The 17,179-nt window shown below is 45.3% G+C and overlaps 8 protein-coding genes across 10 annotated transcripts; 4 read left to right on the top strand and 4 right to left on the bottom strand.

Annotated features, from left to right (window-relative positions):
* The first annotated feature begins 5,397 nt into the window (after positions 1 to 5,397).
* On the top strand, positions 5,398 to 6,950 carry LOC132265683 (neuropeptide FF receptor 2). The gene is made up of 4 exons (XM_059766441.1): positions 5,398 to 5,451; positions 5,545 to 6,036; positions 6,126 to 6,472; positions 6,530 to 6,950. Exons 1-4 carry the CDS (start codon positions 5,440 to 5,442, stop codon positions 6,948 to 6,950), a joined length of 1,272 nt encoding a protein of 423 aa, XP_059622424.1. The 5' UTR covers positions 5,398 to 5,439.
* On the bottom strand, positions 6,946 to 8,545 carry LOC132265684 (alpha-tocopherol transfer protein-like). Its single transcript, XM_059766442.1, has 2 exons — positions 7,830 to 8,545; positions 6,946 to 7,264 (listed from the first exon to the last, which is right to left on the bottom strand). The coding sequence occupies exons 1-2, from the start codon at positions 8,502 to 8,504 to the stop codon at positions 7,007 to 7,009; spliced, it is 933 nt and encodes a 310-aa protein (XP_059622425.1). The 5' UTR covers positions 8,505 to 8,545; the 3' UTR covers positions 6,946 to 7,006.
* Positions 8,546 to 8,856: 311 nt separating this feature from the next.
* LOC132256039 (odorant receptor 94b-like) lies at positions 8,857 to 10,122 on the bottom strand. The gene is made up of 3 exons (XM_059752217.1): positions 9,722 to 10,122; positions 8,981 to 9,656; positions 8,857 to 8,913 (listed from the first exon to the last, which is right to left on the bottom strand). Exons 1-3 carry the CDS (start codon positions 10,120 to 10,122, stop codon positions 8,857 to 8,859), a joined length of 1,134 nt encoding a protein of 377 aa, XP_059608200.1.
* A 591-nt stretch (positions 10,123 to 10,713) lies between these two features.
* LOC132255397 (alpha-tocopherol transfer protein-like) lies at positions 10,714 to 12,121 on the top strand. Of its 2 annotated transcripts, none has more exons than XM_059751404.1 (5): positions 10,714 to 10,758; positions 10,921 to 11,111; positions 11,181 to 11,580; positions 11,645 to 11,880; positions 11,937 to 12,121. In XM_059751404.1, the coding sequence occupies exons 2-5, from the start codon at positions 10,970 to 10,972 to the stop codon at positions 12,080 to 12,082; spliced, it is 924 nt and encodes a 307-aa protein (XP_059607387.1). In that variant the 5' UTR covers positions 10,714 to 10,758; positions 10,921 to 10,969; the 3' UTR covers positions 12,083 to 12,121. The 2 variants fall into 2 exon arrangements, with proteins under 2 accessions (XP_059607387.1, XP_059607386.1); XM_059751403.1 differs by having other exon boundaries at positions 10,727 to 10,758; positions 10,903 to 11,111.
* A 165-nt stretch (positions 12,122 to 12,286) lies between these two features.
* Positions 12,287 to 14,383, top strand: LOC132255777 (T-complex protein 1 subunit theta). The gene is made up of 4 exons (XM_059751928.1): positions 12,287 to 12,409; positions 12,525 to 13,082; positions 13,138 to 13,719; positions 13,832 to 14,383. Exons 1-4 carry the CDS (start codon positions 12,350 to 12,352, stop codon positions 14,267 to 14,269), a joined length of 1,638 nt encoding a protein of 545 aa, XP_059607911.1. The 5' UTR covers positions 12,287 to 12,349; the 3' UTR covers positions 14,270 to 14,383.
* Positions 14,354 to 15,018, bottom strand: LOC132255783 (transmembrane protein 60). 2 transcript variants are annotated; one of them, XM_059751937.1, is made up of 2 exons: positions 14,868 to 15,018; positions 14,354 to 14,800 (listed from the first exon to the last, which is right to left on the bottom strand). In XM_059751937.1, exon 2 carries the CDS (start codon positions 14,738 to 14,740, stop codon positions 14,354 to 14,356), a length of 387 nt encoding a protein of 128 aa, XP_059607920.1. In that variant the 5' UTR covers positions 14,741 to 14,800; positions 14,868 to 15,018. The 2 variants fall into 2 exon arrangements, with proteins under 2 accessions (XP_059607920.1, XP_059607919.1); XM_059751936.1 differs by having other exon boundaries at positions 14,354 to 14,805; positions 14,868 to 15,017.
* A 36-nt stretch (positions 15,019 to 15,054) lies between these two features.
* LOC132256038 (6-phosphogluconolactonase) lies at positions 15,055 to 15,508 on the bottom strand. Its single transcript, XM_059752216.1, has 2 exons — positions 15,443 to 15,508; positions 15,055 to 15,384 (listed from the first exon to the last, which is right to left on the bottom strand). Exons 1-2 carry the CDS (start codon positions 15,506 to 15,508, stop codon positions 15,055 to 15,057), a joined length of 396 nt encoding a protein of 131 aa, XP_059608199.1.
* A 102-nt stretch (positions 15,509 to 15,610) lies between these two features.
* LOC132255779 (H/ACA ribonucleoprotein complex non-core subunit NAF1) lies at positions 15,611 to 17,179 on the top strand. Its single transcript, XM_059751932.1, has one exon. The coding sequence runs from the start codon at positions 15,732 to 15,734 to the stop codon at positions 17,130 to 17,132; it is 1,401 nt and encodes a 466-aa protein (XP_059607915.1). The 5' UTR covers positions 15,611 to 15,731; the 3' UTR covers positions 17,133 to 17,179.

Raw genomic sequence — 17,179 nt, 5'->3', positions numbered from 1 at the left:
TCACTGTCACTGCAGGTGAAAAACAATTGCATACTTCACTGAATCTATTATTACGCAAAATAGAATTTATTTTAGCAGTTAACATCAAAATGATTCAGATTAATTGCTGTTGTAAATCTTACTCAAAATGCAACCGGAGCAATTGTCAAAATTTATGTTTACCCTTATTTAAATTGATAACAACTGAAAACCAAATATAAATTCTGTTAAACAATCAAAATCATGATAATTCTCACAAGATTTATTAGTGTGATTTTTCAAATTTTGATGTCCTTTGATATTGCAATCATTGATAAGTGTAATAAAGTGACTGAGTATAACATATTTCTTTGACGAAACAATGCGAATCTTCTCTCTTTTTCCCTCGAACTCCTACAGAAATATTTCATGACAAATTGCTCAAATATATCCTCAATTATTGCTCTATGATGAGAAGATTGCTTGTATCGAAGCACCATAACTTTCCACATTCTGCTGAGCTTCTGCGTGTGTCGTGTGACATCTTCTGGGGCGGATCGCGCGGAGAGCAAGGTGGATGTGAAGTGCGATGAAATCCGATATAGGAAATTGCGAGTAAAATATTTTCGTGTGCCAACAAGAAAAAGGTGGAGTTTTTCAGGCGCGGTGTGGGTTGGAAAGCTCTCGCTGAAAGTTTCTGCAAGTAATAAAGTATAAACAAAGTTGTCTTATCGAGTAAGACAAGAGTGGAGCACAGAACAAGACAAAAGAGATAGTTTCCCACCTTTTCCGCCCCACCCAAGACGTCTCTGGGAGTCTTTGGGTGAAGATAGAGATTATGTGCGCCACAAATCCACATGAAAATTAACTCAACGTCTGGGGCGGTTGACTACCAACTGTCGCGCTGTGGATTTGTCATGAAAATACAGAGATTTACAGCTTGTCCACCCCTGACAGATCTTGGCAGGGAGACACATGGCAAAAGACACAGCACAATAATTAATAATTAGGGCGTACGAGTGCGCCATTGAGAACACCTTCTGTCTTGAGATGCACTGGAAGCCGTAATTAATTATATAACAAGATTGATTGTGGCCCAATGCAAATTATCCCGCACAGCCACCTTGTTTGCCCTTGAAGCCACTCTGGGTGGCGCCTCAGCCCAGTCTTCGCCGCAAATCAATTGGCTTCCCCAACTCACACTTCTCAGTCACGTCACGCCCGGCAATTTGATCATCCGGAGCCGCAATGAAGACGTCCATCGAGTCAGATGCAATTACCTCATCTCAGCTTATCCGTGGGACGCATCTCACGCGGAAGACAAGGCCAAATTGGGGTGCTCCAGGTATGAATTACTTGGGACATGTCTTGATTTCAGACACCGAAGGGGACGTTCTGGGAAAGATACACACAACTTGCAAAATAAGGGGAGTTGAGAAACTGAGGGCTGATTTGGCAGGTAGCGTCGCAGTGATTTGCTATGTAGGTTGCGAGAGAACTTGGAGCTTGCGATGTTTGAAATTGATTAGAAATGCCTTTGTCAGCAGTTTCAGGGTTTATAAAAATGACATAAGATGAAATTCCCCTTCCATTACTTCAATTCAAAAAATGATGAAAAGATTTTGATTAGCCCAAACTCTACAAACTTCATGTGGGCGGAGCAGAAGCGTGGGCGGAGCATCCAAACTCTCAGCTCTACAGAATTCACATATGATTCGTGAACGGAAAAGTTTTCTAACTGCTAATGAGAAATCACGAGACAAATTGAAATAAATCCCCACACTTCAATCAAGCTCGTGTGTGCTGAACTTTTTCGTTAACTTCTGGCTACGAGATACGGGAATGAAACTTTCACTAATTTTCTACATTCTCCAGCACAACATCAGCTGCAATAAATTACTTATTGGCTTCAGCGAAGTTCCAGAAACTAGAAGTTTATCGAATGTATTTCTGAAATTTTAATTCCGTCCTGTGAAAATTGAGCCTTCTCTCTCTCTCGTGCATTCTCACCTGTGACAGAGCCCGACTTCATTTCCATCCTTGAGCCTTTTTCACAGTGTCATGAAATATTAAACGTCACTCGCGGCATCGCGGACTAAATCTCAGAATGAAGGGATGTGATAAATGGACGAGAATATTGTGGCAACTTTGTCACAATAATTTTCCACTTGATGAGTTTTAAATTTTAATGCAAATCTCTCAAGCTCGCCAATGCATTTCGGGTGATTTTTCAGAGTTGTTTGGCACAGTTCCTAAATTTCTCGGTAATGGTAATTTTCAGTCATTATGAAAAACTTTTGCCATCTAATTTTTCAGGAAACTTTGTCAGTCCATGTCATGGCGTATTAATTTACAAATTTATTAATTTATTCACCTTCACAATGCACGAATGGATCAATTAAGAGAAGGATGAAATATAGAGTATTTCACAGCCCTTTTCTGATCATTATTTGAAAAGAGTGAACTTTTAAAAGTTTCCCACACTTTATGAGTGATCCAATGAAAGCTTTTCTGCATCTTTCCATATGCATAAGTAAAGCTCAGCTTTTAGCGCACAAATATATATACATATAACGAGAAACTTCACAATACCTCAAAGTCTTTTAAAACTCTTCGTGATGTGTTTATAGGTGAATTTTGCAAATTCCCCCGCTTTTGGCATCTGCAAATAAGCCAAAAGATAAGGTGAAATTCCTGAAATACCAACCAAATCTTATCTGAATGATATTTCTGGAATGTTTTTTTCTCTCGTGGAAATATTCAGTGCGGGAAAAGCAATTCTTCAGCATGCAAAAACACCATAAATTTCAACCTTCTGGAGAGGTAATATTTTGCTTGGAAGTGAATTTGTGCTTAAAATTAATCATCTTCCTCCTGCTAAACTCTCTGGCTCTTGTGTAATCTCACCTGGATGATTAAATACTGCGGGCTTTATAAATGAAAAGGGATTGAATTTCGAGAAGTTCTGCCAAAGCTTATGCAAACTGCCACTTAATGTCCAATTGAACTCTTGCACTTCAGTGCAAAGAAAGATCTTATCTTAGAAAGTCACTTGAGCCTTTCTCAAGAATGTTTGCTTTCCACATTCTCAAGATGATTGTTCAGCAGCTCATTTAGAGAACATGTTTTCTACCTCTTTTCATCAGCAAACACACGTTGTAAATACCAAAAAAAATGAGAGCCAAGAATTGCCCTCAATTCGCCCCGGAATGACATAAATCACCCCTGTTAATCTCCACGACAGAGATGCCCCTCTTGAGCTTTCGCACAGTTTCAAATATTTGCACGTTTGAGCTGATGCATGCCAGGAGTTCATCAGGTTTCGGTGTGCAGGAGGTCAAATGGGTATTAGCAAACATTTGTCACTTAGTCTCATGCAAACATCGCAGAATTGAGGATTTGAGAAACACTCGAAAGCGTGAGCTTTGTTGTGAACTTCCTCGGCGCCTTCATTTGCAGGCGCTGAAACGCTTTCTGTCACGGAGCTTTCGCCAAATGACAAAGAGCTCAATTTTCATCTGGCAAACAAGCCAGACAATACCAGATCACGAGTGGCAATTTCCTATCATCCAACTTCCAACACGAATATCGATTCGATAGGGAAAATTGCAGTGAGAATTTCGTGCGTTGGCTAAAGGTTAACAGAGAAATATTTCAGTTACAGATAATCAATTTAATTTTAGAGCAGTGCTAATTCACGATTACAATTAAATCACTCATCATCATCCTTACTAAATCACTCTTGGTTCAACATCTCAAAGCACACAATAATGATTCACATTCCGTGGGAGTAAATCTCAAATTCCATGATATAAATTATATGGAATTAAGTGCCAGCACTTCAATTATGCATGTCATGGACACTCTCCTGCTCCAGGAAGATCAGTTCTCACACAAAAAAACATCAAATGCAAATGCTTTAATTGCCGAGAATCAATGCACTCAGTATAATTTACAGTGACAACAATTGCCAGTATAATATACAGAAAATTTCAGCAAAAACCATCATCACCTCTATTTGCATTGTCACCATTTCTCATTTTCACACCGCGTACGGAATTAAATGCATGAAAATCACAATAAATTCCACTTTACCATGAGTTTTCGCAGCTGCCTGAGGGCTTTTACAGTGATTCATTGAAAAATTCACCATTTTGGGTTGATCAGTGAGAATTTTTACCGAATATACACACTCCAATGTTTCCCCCAAAACAACTCACTGATAAGCCTTTTGTCCCTTCGTAACATGGTTTGCTTTTGCAATTAATCCTTCGTCCCTATTTCTCCAGCCCACCCATATTTGTGCTGTGATGATTGGTGATATCATGCGGCAATTGTATTTACCCCGGACTCTGTTGGCAATATAATAAATTTGCAGTATGGTACATTGCAGCAACACCATCAAAATTGTGTAATTTATGTGTGGAATTTGTTGATTTCTCATCATCAAACACACGTTCAAGTCTGCAGATTCCCAGAAACGGCTAATGATTGACCCAAATAGTCACAGAGAATTTCTCTACAGGTTAATATTGTTAGGAATCTCTGGTAAAGCCATTTAACTGATAAGAAGCATTGATTTCAATTAAACACCAGGCGTCCTCACTGACACCCGGCGCCTCCACTGGAAAGTGTCTAAGCTCTGAAATTAAGAGTCTCTTCAATCATATTTTAGAACTAAAATTATTAATTTTGATTTCAAGTGTTTCTCTTCATGTTTCTTCACTATAAAGCATTGCCGTTGAAAATTCACTTAGCACAATAATCAAGCTGTTTTTGTCTGCTTATGATTTTAGATCATGAAAGATTTCTCTGTGTTTTTTTGTAAGTTGAAAGAACTTCTGATGAATTTTGAAAAATTCTCTAATTTTCTGATTCACTTTCTTGACAGTTCAGAAAAATTTCGACTCTGTTACTAATCAATTTGGCTAGTTTATTGTTATATAGCCGAAGAACAGAAGCCAGTCTGAACATAAGCATGAACATGTTCACAAATTCTAGGGCATTGATTGATAAATTGTAGTAAAATTTATCAGTATAGTGCGTAAATTACCATAAAAAGTGCTGAATGCGTCATAATCCACGCAATAAAGCTCAGTCTGATAGCTTAAGAGAAACACCCACAATCCCACCTCTCAGGCCTTCGCGAAAGCCTATTGTACTCTGAGATGCTGCTGAAATCTCTCGTGCGGATGTCTAATTGGCGTGACTGGACTTTGGAGTGCATATAAAAGCTGCATTCGCGAGGAGGCACTCTGGATGTTTGCAGAGACCGCCAATAAATTGACTGGGGGCGGAAAGTTGCTGCATATGCCATCCACTTTATCAGCGTGGCGTGTGAAGTGTGTTTGTCATGGCAATTATTCTGAATACACTCCCCATCCGACGGCCATAAATTGGCAGCGCTGGAGCTTCTGGTCGATGGTTGGGCTCATGAGATGCCCAGTGGTTGGATTAAATCCATCGGAAGCGCATTTCACAATGTCACTCACGGTGAGGAATTTATCTTCCTCTGGCTGTGTCAGGAAGATTTTCGGGGTTGGAAATTGCTGCATTTCAGTGCAATTTGTTGCTTTCCTCTTGCAGGACGTTAATCAGGACTTTAGCAAGTTTGAATTCCCACGTGAAATATGGTGGATTATCTCAAAGTGGGAAGTCGTCCTCAAAGTCATCACCTTCATTCCCGTCATTGCGTTCGGACTGATCGGAAATGCCTGCATAATCAGTATCATTTATCGGAATCGTGTTCTCAGGACACCAACAAATATCCTGATAGCAAACATGGCAGCTGCTGATCTGGCATTCCTCGCGATCTGTCCAGCCATGGTCATGGTTAAGAACTTCTTCCAAAACTACGAGCTCGGAGAAATAGGATGCAAAACTGAGGGATTTCTTCTAGGAGCCTTCCTGTTGACTGCTGTCATGAACTTGGTTGCTGTGAGCTACGATCGCCTCACGGCTATTGTCCTTCCTCAGGAGGCCAGATTGACCATTAAAGGAGCAAGAATTGTCCTGTGCCTCACCTGGCTATTTGGCGTGTGTCTGTCTCTTCCCCTGTTGATCTACCGTCAGTACAGAGTGAGTTAATCATTGATATCTTCATTAACAAATTAGCTTATTTTTGAACTTATTTGTACTCAATCTTGAGCTGAACATTCTCTCTCTAGGTAAGAATTTGGCTGAATTTCGACGAGAAGTGGTGCACCGAGGACACTTCTGTCCTTCCAATGTATTGGCACGTTCTGATATCTGGTCTGGTTTGGCTTCCGCTCGGCGTTATGCTGATCTGCTATTCAGCAATCTTCTACAAACTCGATCGCTACGAAGCAAAGGTGTTGAAGCGTGAAAACCCAATCAGTGTTTCCTACAAAACCAAAGTGGCAAAGATGCTCTTCATCGTCCTGATCACATTTGTAATCCTACGAGGACCATTTACTGCTCTAGTTTTCATAAGGTATCAATTGCTCAAGCAGTCTCAAATGAATCAAATATCCACCAGTTTCGAGATTCTCTGGTAAGTTTCGTCACTTCTTTTGCAATAAAGAAACCTTAGCAGAGTATGTCTTTTCAGGTACATCGCGCATTACTTGATATTCGTCAATGCTGCTGTGAATCCAATCATTTATGGCTGGAAGAATGATAACTTTCGCAAAGCTTTCCGACAAACTCCAATTGTGAGGATTTTCTGCAAGTCTCCTCAGAAGAAGAAGAAGAAGCGGAAAACTCGCAGCAAAAGTATTAAAGATCATCAGAAGATCAACACTTGCGAGACGCGCGAAACTCGTCGCAAATCCACCTTATCTACGATCTTCAGGCCCTTTGTTGTCCGCGTCGACGAAGATACGGACAACACGAAAGTCGGCATGCTGTCCACCAAGATGGAGTTCTCAGATTCTGGCTTCATCGTCACAAACATGATCATGAATGATGATGATGATCGGGAGAAACCCATTAAGAAATCCAATACGCTCAATCCTGAGAACTTTATATGATAGACAAAGACACCCATGAAATAAAACTGAGTCTTTGGCAAGCTTTACTCGCACTTTCAATCAACATTGAGTTTCCGGAATGATCCGTCGATGCCAAAGATGGTTTCCTCCGTTTTCGGACGACCTGGACGCTTCTTCTCATCGGTGCCGTACTTGTCATCTTCCAGGAAGTAGTCGCGGAACTCAATGAACTTCTTCTCCCAATGCACAATCATGTCCTTTATGGAGCCAGCTTCTCCTCCGTACTCCTTGGGTAGCAGCTTCTGCGGAATGTGCTGGTACAGGCTCTCCATATTGTCCCCATGCACATGAAGCTGTGGAGAAACATCATAGTTGGTGAGAAAATTTGTCAGAATTCGCGGCCTATCTCTCTCCAATTTGCGATAACACTCGTGCTTCCCATGTGTTATCAGTCGAAAAAGTTAGGTAAAGTTTGATAAATCGAGAGGTTGGAAATATTAGAGCAATTTTGCCTGTTTATCGTGCAATATTCACTTCACATTTCCCCCATTTTTCGCCACTCATTCCCCTGTAAATATCAATGACTTGTTCATTTAGTGTGATAAGCTTTTAGGAGACTTGGAAGTTAATGTCATGTGTTTATAACCTTTAAACATTGCGATAATGGAAAGCCAAAGTACTTCAGAATGATGAAAATTTCCAGAAATCTTGTTCAAAATGACATGATTGTGAGAAAGTATTTGAGAAAACGCATAAAAATATTGTGTTCGCGCTGTTTCTCATGTTGCCATCTCATGATTTCTCATACCATCTTTTCCACAGTGGTAGTGATCTTGACACCCAGACGAAATGCACGATAAATCGGATTATGCGTTATCGATAAGTGATAAGAGAGAGTTGAAATTTTCCAATACTCACTCTGTTCCTATTTTTCTCATTCAGGAATCTCTTGAACATGTTGTACACAGTCTCAAATCCTGGCGGTGTGTTGATGTAGTGGAAGCCTTTGAGGCGGATCGGCATGGCTTCCTGGTTCATGACGGTCATCTTCTTGGTCAAAGTGGGAGTGAATTGCAAGAAGTGAGCCATAGTCGTGTTGGCGAGATCAAGAATGCCAATCTGTCCCGCCACCATCATCTGGTCATCTTCTATCAGATGCATATCGTTCGCCATCAAGCTGATCCTCATGATATCCACTATACTGAATTTGTCTGGTTCGTAGACACCAGGACGAATCAGGACGATTCTGGGGCCGTCCGGAGTGACGGTATTGGGCAGCGGTAGTCCCACTCCCATCCTGATGAGCTCCATATTCCTCTCACTCAGCGGATCTCGATCCATCAGCATCTCCTTCATTGACGTGCGCACGGTGTAGTAGAGGTCAATCTTCGCCTTCGCACGCTCCAGCGAGTACTTGCAGCCCCTGAGGAACGTGACCAGGAACTGATCATCCGTCCTGGATCTCAAGTGGGGCTGCTTGGCGATCCACGTGCGCAGCGCAGTAACATCCTCGTCAATTCTCTCCGGCACTTCGAACAGCTCCTTCTCGGCCTTCTTGGCCAGTGGCTCGGACAGTGGCCTAATGTTCGGCATATCGCGCACAATCACTTCACAACCGCTCGAAGAAATGCCGTCTCACCGACTGACGACAAGACAATTGCCAGACCAATTGCTATGTCGCCATGTGTCGAAGATGGAATTGATTGGTGGGTCGCAATGAGGAAAAACCTTCGCGCCAGGCGATAAGATAATCGCCCAATATTAAACTCGATTAACCTGGCAGATAAGATTGTGGGGGCATTTGGGAGAAAGCTCAAAGCTCCGCGCAACTTCCAAGCGAAACAGGGTGAGGCTTTTATTAAAATTCATGCCAGTGTGAACACTTTAGCTGTCGTTTGACGACAAGTGCGCTACTGAATATTTCAGAGGCATGTTGCGAGCCTCTCTAATTGCTGCTGAATGTGTAGAGAATGGCACAGTAAGAGATGGCCATTTTCATGATCTAAAATGAAAAGGAAACATCTCACAAAATAGCACAATGATTGGACTAATAAACCTCACACAATCACCTCAATAAACGTGCGCATATTGATTTGATACAGACCGGCAGCTTTCATGCCGTACGGCCTTTGAGCCATGGCGAGGACAATTGAGTAGCATTTCTGCTCCTTCAAGCTCAAATCATACCAATTGGTGAGGTACAGACTCGTTGACAGCCTGTCCGTCTTGATCCTAAAGAACTCCCCGTAGAAGCACAAGCAAAAGGGCTGAGACAGAATAACCATCACCATTATGTATCCATCCATCTTTGCTGGATTCATTCGGATGTACAAGAGAATCGTCATGGTCATAAAAGTGCTCATGGAGAATTGCATCAAGGACATCATGTAAATTGTGGTGTTTAGCATCTTCAGATGCGATATCACGTCCCAATATCGAATTGTTATTGCCTTCAGGAAGTTCGCATTCGCTTGAATGCAATCTTTGTTTGCTTCTATATAGTCATTGAGAATGTCCAGAGCCGCCATTATTTCAAAACCCACAAACATTATGCTGAGATCATTGTATAAATTTCCGGCACAAGCAAAAGAGATTGCAATCAACTGAACAGTGAGCACAATCTCCGTGCAGTAAGCATAGTCATCTGGGATGAATGGAAAGGCCAGGATGATTCCTTCTCGTCCTCTAATGTAGTTTGTTCCACTTAAGCCCAATGTGGTGAGAATGTAGCTTGCTATTCCGATTCTGCAAGGCAATTGTGGAGAAATTTGAAAGTGAAAGTGTTTTGTGTGTTCTTGAGAGAGACTCACTTGTAGATAGTGATCCATATCTCACTGAACTTCGTGAGGCAATCTTGAGTTATGCTCCTCAGCTGAGGATCAGAGATCTCTTCGTGGTGAAGCGCCTCAGCCCAGTTCAGGATTTCATACAAACGCCTCCGATGTGGTCGTATCACGAGAGTCTTCAGCAGCGGCTGGGCTATTCCAACCAATCCCATCGTGGATAGAATGAAATTGGTCGAAATTTCGCCTTGAAAACTCCTAACAATGTGCACAGACGTTGAAATGCAATTCAATGTCATCGATCCAATTGTCATATAAACCATGTAACGACTCAACATAGACACATTTTCAGTCTTCAGTGTCAGCAAGGATAATCCAAATTCAATTGTTGGCTTGATCCTGTTGAAAATCTCCACGTAAGCAGGCATCCTGACGGATGGAACTTCACAAGAGCTTTGCAACTGATTGGAAAGAAATGCAGACAATCACTCTTCTTTTATGAGCAAAGAAAAATGCTTTATAATTGGGCAATTGAAGAGTGATAAAACGTGGGAAGAGACAATTTTCCTGCAATTGAGACTGTCAATCAAAGACCTTTCAAGGATATTAAGTGCAATTATTCCTATTGAGAATTGTGACTGGATGAAACATTCTGTCTCTTCCAACACGAAAAAGAAAATGCAACGCCGAAAGTCACATTTCATGCCTAAAAATTCCCTCTCATTAACTTCCCATCAAGCGACATTCGAGACAACTCTTCAAATACAAGTGTAATTGAAGGATTTAAGAATCACGATAAGATAGTGTCAATTGATAACGACTCTCATGGTGTGATCTTTGCTTAAGGTGAGAAGATCACCAACAGTTGGCAACCCTTTGCGCCCCAAATCCCTTTCGTAATCACAACCGTGAGATAATCGCCGCCTCTTCGTGTGTGAGTGGCACAAGTGGACAAAGTGATAAGCAAGTGTGAAAGATTTGTTATCGTGAGGAAAAGCGTATCGCTCAGTTGTGATTTTCACCTCGAGTTGAATCCACTAGGAAATATCCAATTCCACTCACAGGTAAGAATTTCCATCGATTCTGGGTGTAGTGATTTTTATCGGAAAAAAGGATTTATGATAAAAGTGAAGAAAAAAATCCTTGTAATTTAATTTGAAAATGTGCTGAGAAACCGTCAATTTCTCACCTTTCGTCACGCTTATCAGTGACGTGCTTAATTTCAGATTAGACCACTGATAGATAGTCACGGAGTAATTAGTGACACCCGGAATCATGGCTCAAGTGCGTCCACTCTCACCAGAGCTCTCACTTCAGGCTCAAGAGGAGCTGGGCGAGATTTCAGGGAAGATCGAGAGCGATCTCCTTGCCCTGAAGGAGTGGATCGGGAAGCAGGCTCATCTCACAGCAAGGACAAGTGAGAAGATAGCATTTCACCCTGTAATCTTGCCTGCAGACAATCACTGATCTTCTTGCCTCATTCCAGATGATCAGTTCTTGATAGCCTTCCTGAGAGGCTGCAAGTACAGCCTGGCGAAGGCTAAAGAGAAGATCGACATGTACTACACAATCCGCACTGCCATTCCTGAGTTCTTCGTCGATCGCGATCCTCAGAACAAGAAGCTACTCGAGATCCTGCGCATGGGTCTCTCATTGCCACTCCCAATTCCCGTTCCCGAGAACGGATCGCGGATCCTGCTGGTGAAGCAGGGCGCCTACGATCCCTCGAAGGTTTCCGTGGTGGACGTCCTGAAAGTCAGCTACATGATCACCGACATGATGATCTGGGAGGACGACAATTGCACTGTGGCGGGTCAGACGATCCTCGTGGACCTCCAGGGACTCTCGTTCGGTCACTTAACACAAGTAACGCCGACTCTCTTGAAGTAATTTATCTGATTTACTTATCCTTCATGACCACCAACTGATCTTCATTCTGTCTTTTCCCAGAAAAATGACATCCAGCATTCAGGAAGCGTATCCAATTCGTCAAAAGGGCATGCACTTCATCAATCCAATGCCTGGCTTCGAGTCTCTCTTCAAAATCTTCCATGGCTTCCTCAGTGAAAAGATCAAGAAGCGCACTTTCGTCCACGGTTCTCTGGAGGATCTTCACAAGCACATCCCCAAAAACCTTTTGCCAGCCGAATATGGCGGCGAAGCTGGACCGGTTCAGAACATTATCGGTAATATCTCAATTGATTTCCATCCTACTGATGATTTAACACACACTTTCTCGCAGATGACTGGACAAAGCAGCTCCTGGCTCGCAGAGATTGGTTCCTGGAGGACGTGAGATTCAAGAGCGATGAGAAGCGACGCGTGGGAAAGGCAAAGAATGCTGATATTCTCATGCAAGGCTCATTCAGAACACTTGATTTCGACTGACAGTTGCATCAAAGAGCCGCTCCTTGATGGTGTCATCAATAAAGATTATCTGCATATCAAGTGATTTATCAGTTTCTTATCAGAAAGCATTGTAATTGAATTTGGCGGACAAGATGACCATAACGACAACATTTGAATCTCAACTCACCACAATTTTCCCCACTTTTTGCTCTTTCATGACGTCATCTGAGCAACTGTCTGGAACATTCTCAGAAGTGAGGTTAAATCATCCCTTTTGTTTAGCTCGTGAAAAATCTGCCCGGAAAAATGGCTCTATCAGTCCCCAAAGCCCCTGGAGTGTCTTCAATGCTGAAGGATGGTGCGCGGGTGAGTGAAAACTATCGGTTGAGAGAGAAATTCCGGTGAATTTTCCGGTATTTCATGCGGAAAATCACCTCGTGACTGAGTCGCGTGGGTTCTCATGGTTGTTTCTTGTCCACAGATGTTCAGTGGTCTGGACGAGGCGGTGTTCAGGAACATCTCGGCCTGCAAGGAGTTTGCCCACTCCGTGCGGAGTGCTTATGGCCCCAACGGGATGAACAAGATGGTGATTAACCACCTGGAGAAGCAGTTTGTCACATCAGATGCCGGCACAATCATCCGGGAGTTGGATGTGGAGCACCCGGCGGCTCGTTTGATGGTCCTCGCCAGTCAGATGCAGGAGGCAGAGGCTGGAGATGGCACGAACTTCGTGGTGATCCTCGTGGGAGCGCTGCTGGAAGAGGCTGAGGAACTTCTGCGCCTCGGCGTGACCACAAGTGAGATTGTGGAGGGATATGAGAAGGCGCTGGCGAAGGTGCAGGAGATCCTGCCGGAGCTCGTGTGCCACGAGGTGAAGGATTGCAGGGATTTGAAGCAAGTTCAGGAGGCTCTGAGGGCCGCCATCATGTCTAAACAGTACGGAAATGAGGACTTCCTGGCCGAACTCATCGCCAAGGCGAGCATCTCGATTATGCCTGAGCAGACGACGTTCAATGTGGACAACATCCGCGTGTGCAAGGTGAGATGACGATGTGCTGAGAAGGGAATTTGTGTTCAATTCACTGTTCTTGCAGATCCTGGGCAGCGGAATTCAGCGATCCGAAGTGTTGCACGGCATGGTGTTCAAGAGGCAAGTGGAGGGTGACATCACGAACCAGCGCGACGCCAAGATCGCCCTGTTCTCCTGCCCAGTGGACATAATCCAGACGGAGACGAAGGGCACCGTGCTGATCAAGACCGCCGACGAGCTGAAGAACTTCAGTCGCGGCGAGGAGAATCTGCTGGAGGAGCAGATCCGCGCCATCGCGGCCACCGGGGCCAAAGTCGTGGTCGCCGGCGGGAAGTTCGGCGACATGGCGCTGCACTTCATGAACAAGCACGGCCTCATGGCGGTGCGCCTGATGTCCAAGTTCGATCTGCGGCGCCTCTGCAAGGCCGTCAACGGAACCGTGCTGCCCAAGCTGACGGCTCCGGCGGCCGAGGAGCTGGGCTACTGCGACAGCGTAGCCGTGGACGAGGTGGGAGGCACGACAGTGGTGGTGTTCAAGAGCGAGGGCGCAGAGAGCCGGATCGCAACGGTGCTCATTCGCGGATCCACAGACAATGCGATGGACGACGTCGAGCGGGCAGTTGATGATGGAGTGAACAACTTCAAGGTGAGTTCAAAAGTCAAGAGAATCACTTTTAATAAATCGGGAATACAACATGGGGAGAAGAATAAGCCTTTAACCAAAGAATCTTGCCTAATCCTGGTGTCTCTCTTCCTAGGCCTTGACTCGTGATGGGCGTCTCCTGCCTGGCGCCGGAGCCACCGAAGTGGAGCTGTCGCAGCGACTGGCAGTGTACGCCGATACTCTTCCTGGGCTGGATCAGTACGCCGTCCGGAAGTTCGCTGCTGCGCTTGAGGTCTTCCCCAAGGCGCTGGCAGACAACTCCGGCGTGAACTCCACGGATGTGCTGCAGGCGCTGCACTTGGCGCATCGCGGAGGCTCCGTGAATCAGGGATTCGATCTGAACAGCGAACTTCCGGCGACGGTGGACGCCAAGGAGGCGAAGATCTTCGATAACTTCGCTACGAAGGCGTGGGCGCTGAAGTACGCCGTGGGAGCGGCCACGACCATCCTCAAAGTGGACCAGATCATCATGGCGAAGAGAGCGGGCGGACCGAAGCCCCGACAAGCGCCCCAGAGCGATGATGAGTCGTAGAGCAGCGTCCGGATCACTTCCTCCTCTTATTTTGTATTAACTCACGAGATCTTTCAGCTTCAATACATCCAGTGTCACTAAACATTACTTGGCTCGCACCATGTGCATGAAGACGTAGGCTATTGTCGCGGGCAGCAGGATCCAGATGGGAATCATCACGGTGAAGATGGAGAGTTCGAGACTCGGGTACTCGAGCTTCAGGCAAATCATTATCTGAATGGCTATCTTGAGCAGAACTGTGCAGATGTAGCTTTGGTACTGCATCAGGAGTTCCTTGAGTCGCGTGAGATTTCGCCACTTGGTCACAATCTTGATGAGAACGTAGATCAGGAGGATTGCATCGAATATCCAAAGCGGAATGAACACCACGAACCAATTCCAGTGCGTCCGGGTCTCCAGACGCAGGCACAGGAGGATGAGGAACACGAGGACAATGAACCAGGTGAACAAAGCGCGATGGACGAGCGTCATCCTGACCAGGAAACGTCCAGAAGCTCTTGCTTGGTGTTCACTGGCAAACAATCATCCTGGCTTGACTTGAAAGGAAACAGCAAATGTAAGCAATGGATAAAATAATGTCCGATTATGTGTTTTATACCTCCAGCAATTCGTTCAGCAAGAAGTTTGGGGAGTTCAGCTGATGATTTTGATGGTTATGGTTGACAACGACCCAGTTGTCGAACTCCTCCAATATATCTCCTAACAAATAAGCACACTTGTACTTGAACTGCAACCCGGTTTTATTCAAAAATCAAGAGATGAATTATGGAATGGTTTTAGAGCTTTCAGAGCTGAGAAGCCGCGGCTTCGTCGATGATCCAGACACAATCTGCAGGCTTGACTCTTCCTGCGGGCAGATCTTCCTTATCCTTAATGATTCTGCGCACCATTTCAGCTTTTCCGGCGCCTGCCATGGCGAAGACGCAGCACTTGGCCTCATTTATCAGAGGATAAGTCATTGTGACCCTCTCCGGGGGTGGTTTTGGCGAGTCAGAAATCGGAGCCACCAGGGAAGATGTCTCTGCCAGGAGTTTATGCCCGGGGAAGAGTGAACAAGTGTGCCCATCTGGTCCCATTCCCAGCAGCAAAAGGTCAAATGAAGGAGTTTTCTCCGGCTGGAAGACAAGCAACTGTTAGAAAACATCACAGACTGCCAATCTCCTCAACTCTTACCTCCTTGAAGTGCTCCCGGATGCGTTTCTCGTAATCCTTGGCGCACTCTTCCAAAGGAAGATTCATGTTTATCTGCCAGAATTGTTCCTCCTTGAGAGGAGTTTCCGCGAGGAGAGTTTGCCGATAGAGGCCAAATGTGGAATCTGGGCTGTCGATGGGAACATAGCGCTCATCACAGAAGAACAGACTCCACTTGGACCAGTCAGTCTGGATCCTCGGCAGTCCTGTCGCCAGATACTTCACCAAGGAGCCTCCGGAAAGGCCAACGCTGAAGGAGGATTTAGTGGAAATGGCCTTATTGGCGTGCTCCTCCACCAAAGCTGCCAATTTCTGGATCACTTCCGCCTCTGACGACTGTCTGGCTACAGCAGGAGTCCCTTTTCCAGGCATCACCGGCAATTTATCACCAAAATCAACAAGTAATTGTTTACTAACATGCCACTTCTCAGTTTGGGTTCCCAGTCACGTGGAATGCCTTGGCGCTGTTAGCAGTCCACATGGAAAGTCTCTTTGTTTACAAATTTCTCTGCTCAGTTTTCTGATTGATTTCCCACAAAATTCTCTTCAAATCGTGAATTATCTGTGCAAAATGGAAGTGAACAAGGAGAGTGATACCTCAACAAGTGAATCTGTAACGGAGAAAGCTGAGGAAATCTCTGAAAGTTTGGCGGAGAAGCAGGCGAAAGAAATCCATGCTGTGAACGCTCTGGCACTCCTGGCCACTTATCTCAGCTCCTCAGATTCCGAGAGTGACTCGGAGACCTCCTCCTCATCCTCCTCAAGTTCCAGCAGCGAATCGGGCCCCGAAGAAGTCGTGATAACCAACACGACGACCTACAGAGAAGCTCCTCAAGTCATTGAGGACTCTAGCAATGATGAGGCTTCAGACAATCCCTCTGACGAGGAATCTGAGGGCAAGCCAAAGGCACCAAATCAACCATCACGCCATCGAACGGGAATCAAGGCCAAAGGAGAGTTGGATCTTGTGGATTTGCCGCCAATTGAGGAGCTGAACATCAATGTCCGGGAAGAGGAGTGTCTTCTGTTGGGGCGCATCCTCTCGATTGTGGAGCAAATGGTGCTGGTCGAGGCCACAAGAGGTGGTGCAGTGCTGGATCTGGACACAGTGCTGTTTGTAGAGCGCGGCCACAGAGTCCTGGGCAGGATCTTCGACGTCCTGGGCCCCATCGATCAGCCAATCTACTGCATTCGCTTTAACTCTCCCGCCGAAATCAAGAGCAAGGCATTCACCACGGGAATGGAGGTGTTCTGGGTGGCGAAGCCCGAGCACTCCTCCATCGTCGTTGTGCCCAATCTGATGCAGCAGAAGGGATCGGACGCGAGCTGGGAACATGACATCGAACCGCCGGAAGGTTGTCTGGACTATTCGGATGATGAACAGGAGAAGGCCAGTCGTCGGTCGCGCAAACAGCACAAGGAGCCAACACAGAGGCAGGTCTTGAGGGGCCAGAGACGGTGGGCGCAGCAGCCGAGAGCGCCTCCGCCGAATCTCAACTGGTATCAATATCCGCCGCCGACGATGCCCACTTGGGGCCCCGTGTTTGTCAACCCCTTCGCCTACCAGGCCAACGTTCCCTTCATGCAGCCCCCACCACCGCCTCCCCCGCCGCAGAGCGCGCCCCCCGTCAAAGTGGAGCCCGAGCAACCGCCGCCACCCGGATGCAATTAATTTCTGGAGTCAGGAATTATCTAAATAAAGCTTATTCTTTCCCTAAA

The sequence above is a fragment of the Phlebotomus argentipes genome, unplaced genomic scaffold, assembly GCF_947086385.1.
Source record: "Phlebotomus argentipes unplaced genomic scaffold, Phlebotomus argentipes genome assembly contig_5, whole genome shotgun sequence".
In the NCBI taxonomy this organism is placed as follows: domain Eukaryota; kingdom Metazoa; phylum Arthropoda; class Insecta; order Diptera; family Psychodidae; genus Phlebotomus; species Phlebotomus argentipes.
The sequence above is the reverse complement of the archived record's forward strand: the minus strand, read 5'-3'. Positions and strand labels throughout refer to the sequence as shown.